Here is a 14,564-nt window from a genome sequence, read left to right as displayed (position 1 = left end):
TTGCTCTCTTTTCTGCTGTGCTTCTAATTCTTCTTTCCTTCGTTGTTCCTCAATCTCTTCTTTCCTTTGCCTTTCCTCAAGCTCTTCTTTCTCCTTTCTTCGCTGTTCCTCAATCTCTTCTTTCCTTCGCCTTTCCTCAAGATCTTCTTTCTCCTTTCTTCGCTGTTCCTCAATCTCTTCTTTCTCCTTTCTTCGCTGTTCCTCTTCTTTTCTTTTCCTCTCTTCAATAATCGTTAAAAACACTTCTTTAGCAAATGCTTCATCATATGTATCACTTTGAATTATTTCATTTTTTATCGCCACGATTTTCATACTTGGATCTACTTGAATTTCTAATTCAGCAGCTAAAGCCAGCAAATCCTCTTTTTTCCCACGTGCCATAAAAGCCATGTCTCGATTTTATTCAGTCAATAGACTCTTAGTTTTTTATTAAAAAAAAAAAAAAAAAAAATCTTTTCTTTTTCTATTTAAATATAATTCACAATGAATTTAATTTTATTCGGCACGAAAATCAATCAATGGAATCAATACTTAATGTGTTGTTCACCTACTCTGGCGAGTCAAAACGAAATTATATTTGAACACTGGCGTATTCATTACTTTGACAAGTAAATAAACTAAGATTCCATGACGGAAATAATAATTAACTTTTCATAATCTTAATTAATTATTTTACGTTTACAAGGTAAATTGAGCTCTCACCTGAGTTTTTTTGGTTCGTAATTATATGCGGGGAAATCCCGATCCTACCGGCTGCGCCAGTAAAAATCCTTTCCTTATTTCAATATAATGAATATTGAATCTTGTAGGAAGAATAAAGCTAAATTTTCAGAATGAACAAAATACTTTTATTTGAATTTTAAAACAGAACAAAGAAAAATAAATACTTCAGCTCTTAACTATCAAAATTTTAAACTTTTAACTACTACAGTTAAAACTCTTATAACTATTAAAATACTAAAACATTAAACTCTCTAAACAAAAATATATATAAAAATCTTCCGAATCCTCTTCTTGTTGCCACACCGTAAAATGCAAGTTCTTGTCCTATTATTTATATTTCACGTTCTCTTTAAGTCACGATCTTTATACGTCATGATCTTTACAAGTCACGATCTGTACAGTCCCACTCGGCTAAAAGACACCCAAGGTGCAGAAACTGACTTGATTCACTATTCTGATAAGTTTCAAATGTAAACAAATATGGCTGCTATGGTAAAATAGGCTTAGCCGCACTTAAAAACCTTTAAATTGTTCATAATTCTTCAACTATTGCATGCAGATTAACTAGAAGCATAAAAACCTTAACTGGAAGATAAAAAAAATAATTCAATCACTTAAAAAAAAATACGCAATTTACCAGTATACAAGAAAGAATTAAAAAAAAAAAAAAAGAGCTCACCGAGCCCAGAAATAGAGTGGGCACATATATATACTTTTGGTGCAGCCGATTGCAACCAAAAGGGAGGTGCACAACTACACGTTATGGTCTACCGGGTATATAGAAAATTTCAACGTTCTGAGGCTACTTTTTTTTTACGTATGCGAGATAGATACATACATACGTAAAAACAAAAATGGAACAGTTTTATATCTCTCGTTCTACTGGAGCAATTGACGAAATTCATCTCGCGTTTTTCGTGTCTCGAAAGCACCACTTAGGATATGTGTTAGATTTATATATAGCATATTGTAATATAGGTATTTTGACACCAAATCGGACGTTTTTTAAATGACATGCCATTTTTTTCCACATTTCGATTGTACCACTCAAATTATGTCAAACTGACAAGTTTTGTAAAAATCGCTCCAGTAGATTTTAAAGCATGGGCTCTCAAAATTTTGGCTCCACCATGTTAATTGAATTTGGTATATATTAATATCTCTTTTTTTATTAAATTTACTTGATTCCTTCTTCGAGAATTCGAAATTTAGGCTTAATCCAAATATAATTCGCACATTTTTTTAGGATTTATTTTTAAAATCTCTATTTTTAAATATTTTTTATAATAGACTAGAAGAGAAACACGCTAATGTGACAATCAAAACCGTGAAAAACAACCTTATATTTAGCGTAGGTATAATGAAACACTCAATCGATTTCGAGGGCAGCTAAAGGTCCCTCCTCATCAGGAGAAAGAAATACATAGCAAGAAGAAAATAGGAATCACAGAAACACGTGGTGCTTATCAGCACTGCACGTCGTTATAACTAGATTTTTAATCAGAGTTGCACTGGCCGCCTACTTTTACTGAGCCAGGCTGTCTGATCAAGCATAAAGAAATATTAGCGAAGTTAAAATAGGGAGCGAGGGGCAAATGCACATTACGCTCAAAATCTGAACTTCAAATAATGGAAAGCAACCACTGAACGGATTTTTATACCCTCTGGTAGTACTGGTAGTACCAAGTGCGAGGAGGTAACGCCATCTATCGGCAAAAATAATTGAATTAAGACAGTAGAATTTTAAAGGCATTAGGAAGGACTGGATTGGACTTCAAATCATTAACTAAACTTTCTAAATCTTTGTGAATGTGAAAAGCCTCAAGAAAATCCAATTCGCCTATGGAAGAAGCCTTTTGGATGATTTTTGCAGACCCAAAATCAAAATTATGGTTAAAAGTCCAGCTATGATACGCTATTGAAGACTTGTTAATTTCCCCTTTTTTGACATAAGATTCATGTTCCTTGATACGAAACTTCAACGCTCTTTTTGTTTGGCCAATATATCTTAAACCACACTGACATGATATACTATAAATTCCCCAAGAATTCAAGACAGAAACGCAATCTTTTAGAATCGAAGGGTGAATTTTATTAATAGGGGAGAAACCGACTTGAAAATTGAATTTCTGGAGAATCCGTGCAATTTTATAGCTAACAGAAGGATAAAATGGAAGCACGACAAGGTCATTGATATTATTTCTAACAGTGGAATGTCTTCTTTGATGGGAATCTGAAAAATTTTTTTTTTGACGGCTTTATCAATAATCACGGGAGAAAATCCACGGTCAATCGCAACTGCTCTCAAATAATTAAGTTCATTGGTAAGCAAAGATTCAGAGGAACAAACTTTTAGCGCGCGGAAAACATAATAGTAAAAAGAAGCCATTTTTTGCTTAACAGGGTGGCATGACTTGGCATGGGGTGGTAAACAAACTGCAAAGGGTTTACGGTACACAGTGGTGCTAAAATCGGTTTCATTGCGGATTATAAGAATATCGAGGAAGGGGAGGGAATTGTTGGATTCAATTTCAAGAGTGAATTGGATGGCTGGATCAATTGAATTCATAATAGATAGAATCTCGGATAAATTCTCTTTATAACCGTCAAAAAGTGCGAAAGTGTCGTCAACATACCGAATCCAAAGACGAAAAGATAATTTATCAAATAATTTCATCTCAAAATAGTGCATATAAATGTCAGCAAGTACCGGACTGAGAGGATTACCCATAGCCAATCCTTCAACTTGACGAAAATATGCATTTTGGAAAACAAAGTGGGTTTGACTTAGAGAAACTTTAGTAAGCGAAACCAACTTATTAATTTCAGTATGTGTGAAGTGAAATTCCCGAAGCCTAGTTTCAAGACAATTTAGTGCTCCTTCGACCGGAACATTAGTAAACAATGATTTGACATCAAATGAAACCATAATGGAACGAAGTGGGGAAATATTTTTAAGTTTATCAATGACTTCAACAGAATTTTTTACAGTGTGAATATTGTTATCAAGTAGAGGAGAAAATCTGGAAACTAAATATTTGGCCAAAGGATATGAAGCAGTACCTATGTTGGAAACAATTGGTCGAAAAGGAATACCGGTTTTGTGGACTTTTGGAAGAGCATAAAGTCTAGCGCAATTAGTAATAGGCGGAATAAGTGATTTCTTCAACTGAGTTGGCAGAATGTGGGAAGATTTAATAGCACTTTTTACTTTCATGAGGTCCGAAGTTGAAGGATCTTTAGGGATCGAGCAGTATGGGCCTTCATTTATCAATTTAGAGACTCCAGTAATATATGTGTGTTTGTCCATAACAACGATCTGTCCGCCCTTATCAGCTTTAGAGATAATGATATTAGTATCAGAATTAATTTCACGTAAGATCTCATTTTCCTTTTTGCTAAGATTAGAACCCAAAGATTTATTGTTAAAATTAACGTTATGAGTAATTAGGTGGCGGATTGTATCCTTCTACGTTTCCGAAATTTTGGAGAATTTAAAGGCTTTCTCTATAGGGGCGATGATTTGAGGAATTGAAGGTTTAGATGTCTTTGAAAAATGAAATTTTGATGTTTGCATTTAAGTAGAAACTGTAGATGATTCAAGAATTTCGTACGCTTAAGGCGTAACTTACAAAATCGGTTCCTGTCAGTGGACATATTGTGAAAAGGGCACAAGCAAGAAACAAGTGAACAAAAGAAATGTAATTCCGAAAGTCCAAACAAGTAATTACTTATAACATGAAAAAAACACCAATAAATAATGAAGACAATTTTCATCAACAAATGACAAAAACATTCCAAAAGGAGAGAAACATCCAATACTGAAAAACCAATAGCCACGTGGAAAGAAGCAACGAAAGTCAAAATCGTGCACGTGGTAAACCGAAAAAATATAGAATTACCTCGAAAATGCCGGTTGATAGCATAAACCAAATCCGAAAAAATGATGGCCACGTGGAAAGAAGTAAATAAAATGGTGCACGTGGTAAAACAATAAACAGTAAAATATTCTCGAAAATGCCGGTTGATAGCACAAACTAGACTAGAAGCGAAACACGCTAATGTGACAATCAAAACCGTGAAAAACAACCTTATATTTAGCGTAGGTATAATGAAACACTCAATCGATTTCGAGGGCAGCTAAAGGTCCCTCCTCATCAGGAGAAAGAAATACATAGAAAGAAGAAAATAGGAATCACAGAAACACGTGGTGCTTAACACAAAGATTGTGAAACACGTGGTGCTTCACAAAGATTTAGAAAGTTTAGTTAATGATTTGAAGTCCAATCCAGTCCTTCCTAATGCCTTTAAAATTCTACTGTCTTAATTCAATTATTTTTGCCGATAGATGGCGTTACCTCCTCGCACTTGGTACTACCAGAGGGTATAAAAATCCGTTCAGTGGTTGCTTTCCATTATTTGAAGTTCAGATTTTGAGCGTAATGTGCATTTGCCCCTCGCTCCCTATTTTAACTTCGCTAATATTTCTTTATGCTTGATCAGACAGCCTGGCTCAGTAAAAGTAGGCGGCCAGTGCAACTCTGATTAAAAATCTAGTTATAACGACGTGCAGTGCTGATAAGCACGGAATCGAAATATGAAAAAAAAAATTGATATGTTTTCCAAAAACAGTCCGATTTTGTGTCCAAATACCTGTGTTAGAAAATACTATATTATAAATCTAATACATATCCCAAGTCGCGCTTTCGAGACATGAAAAACTCAATTTGAATTTTGTCAATAAGCCCAGTAGAACGGGAGATACAGAACTGTCACGTTTGTTTTTTGTCCCGTTTGCAGTGTACGTACAGACGTCACTTAAAAAATCTCCTCTGAATCCATTTTAAATCAATTTTATAATCCGTTTGGGGAAAGAGTCCTTTATTCTGTCCTGACGTATATTTTTATTGAAATATGATACCCGGATATTTTGTGATTACAGTACTTCCTTTACTACAAGGAAGCAAGGAAGTAAAAAATAGCACTACATAGCCAGTACATGCGTTGAATAATAATTATGGCATTATTCCTGATTAACGAAGGTATTTCTACTAAAGATCTGCGATTACATGATTAACAAACACATCTCTACTAACAGTTTTTAAAACTCTTCACGCTGTCCACAGTTTTTCAAAAATCTTATATATTCATTTATTCTTGCAGTCTCTGGATGGATTTGCATTTGCCCTCAGCGCCGACGGCAGGTTTTTGTACATTTCGGAAACTGTTTCAATATATCTCGGACTTTCACAAGTAAGTTGTCTTTTATTTAATTCATATTCATTATTTTGGTTTTTGACCAAATTTAAACGAATAAACAAAATTCTGATTGCCAGAAATTTAATTAATGGGAATAAATGATTCTGCGATATGTTATTAAATAAGTAAAATTTGATGACATAAAACATTTATTGAAAACTGCACTCGGGTTTAGTAAGTTTATAACAACTGAATGTAACGATGCTTTATTATGATTTTACTCTAATAAACACATATGAAATGCTGCAGGTAAATAATATTGTAACTGTAGAATCAATAATAGCTCATGGTTTATTTTGCCATTAAAATTTATCATTCTCAATTTGTCTAGTATACAAAGCAAGATAAAATATCTCGTTGTAACGAAAGTTTTCTGCCAAAAAAACGCTCTTATTAAAATTGGGACTTGAAGATAAAGATGAAATGTTTTACAGCTTTCACAATACATTGTTCTAAAGCAAGTCGCTTTCTTTTAAATGCCAAAAATCAATTGAGAAAATCTAATTAACCACTTGCGCTAAAAAGACGTGCCACGCACGTCGAGATGCTTTTGTCTCATACCGCGAGCGACGTGAACGCCACGTCGATAGGCATTTATCGCAAAAATGAAAATAACGTGGTGCACACGTCGTCTAACAACGAGATTGTTTATTTCTCGAGTTACAGCTCTGGATTGCACTCGCAGATGCGGAGCGGCGTAAATGAGACACTTTACGGCTTGTTATATTGTAGCGCACGGCACCGCAACCGTGAAGTTTAGACGTAGCGCAAGTGGTTAAACACTCTAACGGAACTGTTTGAGCAGACGATATTTGCGGTGGTGGGAAATTTTCGTTGTAACCAGATAGTTTTGCACGACGATTTTGAAGTCATTAATGGCATTTGTTCCTACAACCATCTTCCAGCTTTCTGGTAGCTTGAAAATCGCATCCTTGTAGAAGTAATTTGAATTCAAATCGGAAACTGAAAGATTGAAAGATGGACATCACCCTGATCTTTAGATGTTTTGCCGTCTAGAAAAAGCTGAAAAAGATTGAAAAAAGATTGAAAGATATGATACGTGGATGGAAGAATGTTTGATGAAAAATGATTTCTCAGTTGAAATCTTCGATTTTTGTGGTTGATCATCCTCGTGTTATGTGAACTACCATTGTCTCGGTGAAAAATTACACCACTGCTTTTAACCATTCTGAGCAAAGCTTAATACAAACGCTCGAACTGATGGCAGTATGCTTCTGAACTGTTGGTCAGTTTCATTTCAAAGTGGTCAGTGTTCTTTATATCCCAACATCATGACATACTTTTTTTAAATGGAGTTCAGGTTAACTGCTGGAAAAGTATTTTACCCTGGACTCGGCGTTTTTTTTTCTCCCAACTGGACTTTTAACCCTTTCCGGCACGCTACCTTTTAATTTGGAGTTTTGATTAAAAAAAAAAAAAAAACTTCTATATCTCTCTCATTCTACTCTGCCGAATGAAGAAAATTAACTCGCATTTGTCATGTTTAGAAAGCGCGACTTGAGATATATATTATATTTATATATAGCATCCTTCGAACACCGATATTCTGACTGAAAATGGGACTTTTTCTAAAAGGACATACTTTTCTTTCATGTTTTGATTTTACAACTCAAAGTATGTCAAAGAGCCAAATTTTGTAAAAGTCACACGAGTAGTTTTTAAAAAAGTAGTCCTCAAAATTTTACCTCCTCAATGTTCATTGAATGTGGCATAAATTAATAATATCTCTTTTTCTGTATAAGGTATTTCTCCTGTCTTTTTAACAAGCCTTCGTGGTGTAGTGCTCTGCACGCTCAGCGCGTAATTGAGAGGTCCGCGTTTGGATTCCCGGCGAAGGCGTTGCTAATTTTTCATCTTGTCTGCTTCCAAAAAATACCTAATGTCTCTACATTTTTATTAAACTTATTGGATTTTTTCTTTCACAATACGAAAATGAGTTTGAATCGAAATAAAATCCGAAGCTATTTTCGGATTTGCTTTTAAAATTTGTATTTTACTCATTTTTATAAATTTTTCGTAAACGTTTTGGATTATAACCTATAACATTTGTACCATCCTTTAAAGTAGATGTATTGCTAGGTATACCTGCAAAAAGATTAGAACTTTTTTATTCAAAATCCCGAAGATATACGTTAACCGTCCGGAGCACTTTTCATTTTTCTACGAAGAGCCTTTGTATGTTACTTTTCACATCTTAATTCCTTCGTCCACCAGTTAGTCTTCGTATTCTTGTTGTTGTTATGGAGTTTAAAGGTGTTGGTCGCTGTCTCCTGTATTGTTTTAATAATTGTTTCCGTTATATCATGGACTGAATCGGGTGATGTGCATTTATCTAAAAGTTTCTCCGCATACTGGAGAGAGGTGGAGAATTTTCTTCCAAACTGCCTTGCTTTCTGCTTTGAGATTGAAAATCTTCTGAATTTGTGGTCGGGGATTTCTTCTGATAATTCAAATGTAATGTAGTTGTGATCCGAGTGACTTGAGTCATCAAGAACTTTCTATTCTTGTATTTTGTTGGAAATACTCAATGTTGACAGTGTCAGGTCCGGCCATCCTGTACCATATTCTGTTTCAAATGTAGGAGTGTCTGAAGAGAAATTATGTACATACAGATTGCGTGTAGCAATAAAATTCGCAACTGTTAGTCTTTTGTTATCTGCATTACTGTAATGCCCCATTTAATGGTGGGCATTAAAATCACCTGTAATCACGTGCTGTGATCCTCTGAGATTACCTAATATTTTCTCTCTGGAGATTCGGCCGCATAATCCTCTTGTGGTGAGCAGTAAATGGAAGTTATTTTATGAAGAGCTGTTCATATTTACAGTTAAGACTTATCACATTTCTATGGCTTAATATGATTGTAGGGGACCATTTGATATTGGTGACTATAATACACGCACCTGGGTCGACCAGAGGGTTTTTTTGGGTAGTTTGAAATATTTGCCAGTGAAGGGGAAGGCATCTAATTTCAACTTTTAAGCAAATTCATGACAGTAACACTTAGTCAACCAATATACTGTTTTCTCGCTGTTTTCTTCATGCCTTCATAATGCAACGGTTAGTACACTCAGCGTGTATTCGAGAGATCCAGGTTCGTGACCTGGAGAGGGCATTGCTCCTTTTTTATGTCTTCCGCTTTAAAAATAAATAAATAAATAAATAAATAAATAAAGCTAACCTAATATCTCTGAAATAGCACCTATAGCTTAAGTCGTACTATGTTTGAAATTGAAGGACAAATATAATAAAACTTCAATCATAATTGTCTAATTTCTCAATTAATTTATTAATTGTACAAATATATTAATTCAGAAAAAAATGATTACAAAGATACATTTTGATCTGCAGCAAATAAGTCATGTTCTCACGCTTTGCACTTTAGGCCATTGAATCATATTCTGTTCGCGGTCTTCGTCACAGATATTACAGGGAGACGAACACGATGTGAAAAAATATGGTTGACTAGAAGATAACGCTTTTTGCTGGAAGAGGCACAGTTGGTGTGATAATACGCCTAATATTTAAAAGGTACAACTAAAGCGGTGGCACGACTTACGCTACTTCTCTTTCTTCGCAGGTCGAAATGACTGGAAGCAGCGTCTTCGACTATATTCACCAGCAAGACCATGCAGAATTAGCCGAGCAGCTGGGAATCAATCTGGCCCAGTCGCAAACGACAATGGCATCCAGCCCTGGTTCCGTGGCCTCTGATGAAGGCTCTTCATCCTCGGCTCCCGGGGGAACATCTACTCCTACTGGACTAGACAGACCTCGTAAGAATTTTAATTTTTTTTAAACTGTTTTCCTTCATTGTATTTTACTAGAAGTTTGAATTAATGAGGAGTTAATAAGAAATTAATTAATGAGGAGTTAATATCAAATTAATTAATGAGGAGTTAATAAGAATTAATGAGAAAAGCAATTCAATGAATAGATTTTATTGTTATTTTTCAGGATATTCGTCTGATATCAAGGGTTTTAGGATTTATGTGATCGATTATGGGTTTCAGCAAATCTAAAATGATGCTGTTCTTCAACAGCAAACTTATTATGGTTGCCAGTAAAAAAAGTATTTAAGTTATAATAACCCGAAAATGATTATGATAACAAACTGCAGTTTCTCATGGAATAAATCGTTTTATATTCTTCTAGTTTTTCCAACTTGATTTTTATATAGGTAGCTTTGTAGAAAACAAGAAGAGTTTTATTTTAAACACCTAGGCTTTTGAGGTTTTACTATCGCCAAAATCCTACGATGATCAAAATCACTGAAACTAGTACCCACGAGAACTCTGATTTGCATTCCACCAGTGTATCTTTGGTCTTTAAATTTTAACGTTAGAACAGCTCAGCTTCTTTAGCGTTCGAAATGTTTTTCTTTTTAATGGCAAGAAACATTAATTCAGGCACTTTTCGTCCCATATCTTGAAATCTAATTTGGAAACTCTCCTTGATTCTTTGAAAATATTTCGAGAAAAAATATTGTTCTGCTTCTTAATACTGTCCAATCCAGTTATTTGACCACAAAATGCCCTTGCTTGAAGTGCCTGTCATATATTGGCAGATAGCAGTTTCTTTGAATGGTGAACCATTTCAGCAGTGCTTCCCCAATATCCTTACGCTCGGCCTTTCTCCCTTTTTTTTACTCGTACCAAATATTTGCTCCATGAGTAAAAACTATCGAGTCTCGATGTTTTTCCCAGTAGTATTAACTGTAGGTGTAAAAGAATGTATGAAGTTTTCAACTTTTGGAAAATATGAAAAGTGAATACAATCTTATTATTCATCTATTCTGTCCAATGTCCAATGCATTTACTTCTCCAAAAACATGTACGATTGCAAAGCAAAATGCCAAAAAATATAATACCGCCATAGCACAGAATATCCTCAGGATGTCCTATTTGCGTCGCAATATCCTCGGACATACTTAGGATATCCTGAGTATGTTGATTCTCAGATGTCCCGAGGACACTGTAATTTAACGTCCCGAGGATGTCTTGTTTAATTCGCTATGTCCCGGGATATGTCAGAATGCCCTGAAGATGCTGATTCTCTGACATTCCGAGGGCTTTGCAAATTTTACACCCTGAGGATATACCTACTGCATTTTCCCGAGGACTTCGTTGACAAGCATTCTGAGAATATCTGTTATCAATTCTACTTGTTTGGGGTTTTCGAATTTGCGCATTTCAAATTATACACATTCTTTAATTTTTCATACGTATTTTGCTATGAGTTGTTTCTAACTATCGTTCAACAAAAATATTGATATCCAAGGTTAGTCTTGTCATTTTGTAATTAATTTTAACTGCTATTTTTCCTGGCATTTAAAAAAAATATTTAAGCATAGAAAGATATTTTTAGTGTACTAACTGTTTCTAGAATATTTATTAAATTCTACATAACGTTCGAAAGTCCTGTAAAAGACCTAAAGAATGCAAAATCGCCCCTTCCACAGACAAGAAAGGACTTGGTCAGTATTTTAAATACCGGAATTAAAACAAACTGATAAAGATACAAAATGTTCCTTTTCTAAAAGATGAATTCTAAAAGAAGAATGCACATTCCCAAGCTTATACTTCCTCTTTTCTTGAATAGCAAAAAGTTCCATCATAACATCAGCTTTAAAGAGAGATTTGTGTGAACATCGTGAATGGAATGAAAGAACCCATTCAAGTTCTTTGGTGTCGCAAACTATGTTTACTGCGTATTTTGGTTCTTCAGAAACTAGATGTTATATCAGTTTGGCTTTTGTTTGGAATGTATAAAAAAGTAATAGTGAAGATATAAGGACAATAATGTAAAAGTGTGTCCTGGTAAATTAATTTGCGGGGGGGGGGAGATATGCTTCCTAACATACGAAATTTAGATTATTTTAAAGATCAGGAATACTTTACTTTAGTTAAAACTTGTAGAAATACTGAAAACTTCACACAAAATTTCATTCATAGAACACGCAGAGTTCTTGAAATTTGATTTTCATGCAATGGAAGTTCGCCATAGAGGTATAAAATAACGTAACGTGCATAAAAAGTAAAGGTGATAGGATAAAGTTCATTGCAGATATATTTCTGAATATCATGATTTGCCTGAACGTCAGTAATTATCAGATAACATTAGACAGCGGATGCTCTTAATAAATGTTTCCTAATAAATGGAAGACCTCAATATGCTTAAAAAGGTAATGTTTTAATCATGAAATTTGCTTAACAATATGCAAAAGAGCTAGATTTTTGTGATGAATTAATTGAATTATATGAAAAATATAAATATTTCGAGTTCAGAAAAATTAATTTATGATACTTTCATAAATTAAACAAGTTAATATATTCTACAAAAAATGAAGAGGTTGGAGGTAAAAGTCTAACATTTCTGAACGACGATAAATTTAACTTTCCTGGATGAACTGATTCTGGAACATCAAAAAAATATGTTGATGAATATTTAAATACAAAATATGAGCATAAACAATATAGAGCCATTATTCGGAAAACAATTTTATTTTCACTTTTTTTTCCAGTTTTCTGATACATTGTCAGCAGCACATGTCAACATTTATTCAATTACCCTTAGTCAAATTAAAATATGTTACCAAAATTACAATTTCTCTGTTATTAGAAACGTTTCGGATACTCACTAGGCAACTGCAACAACAATATTTGTATTAGAAATAAACTTCAAAATTAAATCTAAAATTTACATTTCACATCTCTGAAGATTTGAAATGTTTTTGCAAAAAAGCCCCTTCCCGGATGGCATTATTTTCCTCCTAAATAATCTCGTCTTTTCGGGGCTATTTCAAGTGCCACACGGGCTTTCTCATCTCTTCTTTCTTTCCCCTCCTTTTTCGGCTTCCTCCTTCCTTGTTCCTGTAACTCATAAGAAACCGCATTATTGCAGCCCCTTTTCTCACACTATAGTTCAATACTTCTTATATATTTATTTCACACTTTAAAAATTATAATTCAATACTACTTACTTGCCGAGGGTAGAACTTGAGACCATTCTGTCGAAGCGAAGTATCTTGCCAACCTGTCTCTGGGGCCCCGGAGGAAATCGATTCTCTTAACTACACTAGCCTAAACCGTTTCTAATACCTGTAGTTATCTTTCATACTTTTCCTAAACTACAGATGCGATTCTTTTTTTTCCCAGTTCCCGTGATGACATTAAACAACAATACATCCTATAAAGGAATGGACAGATCCTTTTGTATTCGGATGAAATCTACGCTAACCAAACGAGGTTGTCACTTCAAAAGCTCTGGATACAGGGTAAGTTTTTTTTCCCTTCCACTCTTCAGCAATCTGAAAAGTAAAAACAAATACGATTACTGGTTAAAGTTATAAACCAATGTCTAAACACTTCGATTATCTGAAAAGCAAAGTAAAGCTGGAGTTCTTTCATCCCCATACGCTAACGCTTCAAATATTCCAAATTAAATTAAAAAAATATTCCAAAATCTTTCATGGAGGTTTTATAAACGGTCACAAATATATGAACGAAGTCTTAGAATCATATGTAAGTCTGTGTAGAATTGCTATTGCCTCAGACGTTTTGCTAATGAATGATAACGCTGGTCTGTGTCGACCATCTCTGGTATCAGAATATTCGGAAACAGAAGATATCTCTTCAGTGGATTGACCAGTCTATTCAACACACTTCAGTCCTACTAAGCATGCATTGGATAACCGAACTGCAGCGAGCCCGATGTCTGTCAGGATTTTCCAGGATCTGAAAAGAGCACTTTCAGGAGATTGACGTGGAATTTCAAAACAATCCCCTGAACTTTATGAAATTAAGATGTGAAGATCCCATACCTGTCCGAAGTCTCCATACCACATATCAAATAAAGATTTCTCTATCAGTTCCTATAAATATGACTTAAAATTTAATGTTTTGAGAATGATCAATTGGCAAACATGGTGATTTAAATCAAATACTATAAAATCCCTCGTTACCGCCAATATCAAAATAAAGGCACTTTTGAAGGTCTAAATTTAAATCCGAAATTCGAGATAAAAAAATATAAAATGGGGTAAGAAAGATTGAAAGCATCTGTATTGTGTTTCTGCTTCCTACCATAACAAGTCTTGTCCAACCAATGAATTATCCAGAATACAAAAGATAAGCGACCAATTTCTTTTTTGTTCCGTGATGTACGAACTCTGAAGAACGAATTTTATCTCGAGAAGAACTTTGTAAATTAAAAAAGAAACTTTGTAAATTACTCGGCACAAAATCCAAACAACACCTTTACAGCCACAGCCATGATAGAGAGGTTTAATCGAACTACCTTTAATAAACTCTCGCTAATTGTTTCCAGAAATCAACAGGACTGGAACCACACGTTACCTCTGTTTATACTGTCTCACCGTAGTGTTATTCCGATCCCAGACGATCTTTGGTCATCAGCTTCGTTGGCTTGTGATTTATTGTTTGATTGCCCTCTGGATGCGCCCTCATCGCCTGAGGCGCCATTCAAGATCTTCAGGCATGGTTTGAAATGATGCATAATTTTGCTCGACAGTGAGTCAACTTAGCAATGGAAAAGATGAA

General features: G+C 34.6%; 1 protein-coding gene across 5 annotated transcripts in view; it reads left to right on the top strand.

Moving 5' to 3' along the window:
- LOC118193862 (protein trachealess-like) overlaps window positions 1–14,564 on the top strand; it is a 568,020-nt gene that overhangs the window by 533,739 nt on the left and 19,717 nt on the right. For all 5 annotated transcript variants that reach the window (XM_085819599.1, XM_085819600.1, XM_085819601.1 and 2 more), the window contains 3 exons: window positions 5,887–5,976; window positions 9,584–9,779; window positions 13,161–13,279. In XM_085819599.1, coding sequence (XP_085675725.1) covers window positions 5,887–5,976; window positions 9,584–9,779; window positions 13,161–13,279 — 405 coding nt within the window. The remainder of the gene's footprint in view (window positions 1–5,886; window positions 5,977–9,583; window positions 9,780–13,160; window positions 13,280–14,564) is intronic.

This window comes from Stegodyphus dumicola, chromosome 6, assembly GCF_044657685.1.
Source record: "Stegodyphus dumicola isolate Sdum_Otavi_A_Nest chromosome 6, ASM4465768v1".
NCBI lineage: Eukaryota > Metazoa > Arthropoda > Arachnida > Araneae > Eresidae > Stegodyphus > Stegodyphus dumicola.
The sequence above is the reverse complement of the archived record's forward strand: the minus strand, read 5'-3'. Positions and strand labels throughout refer to the sequence as shown.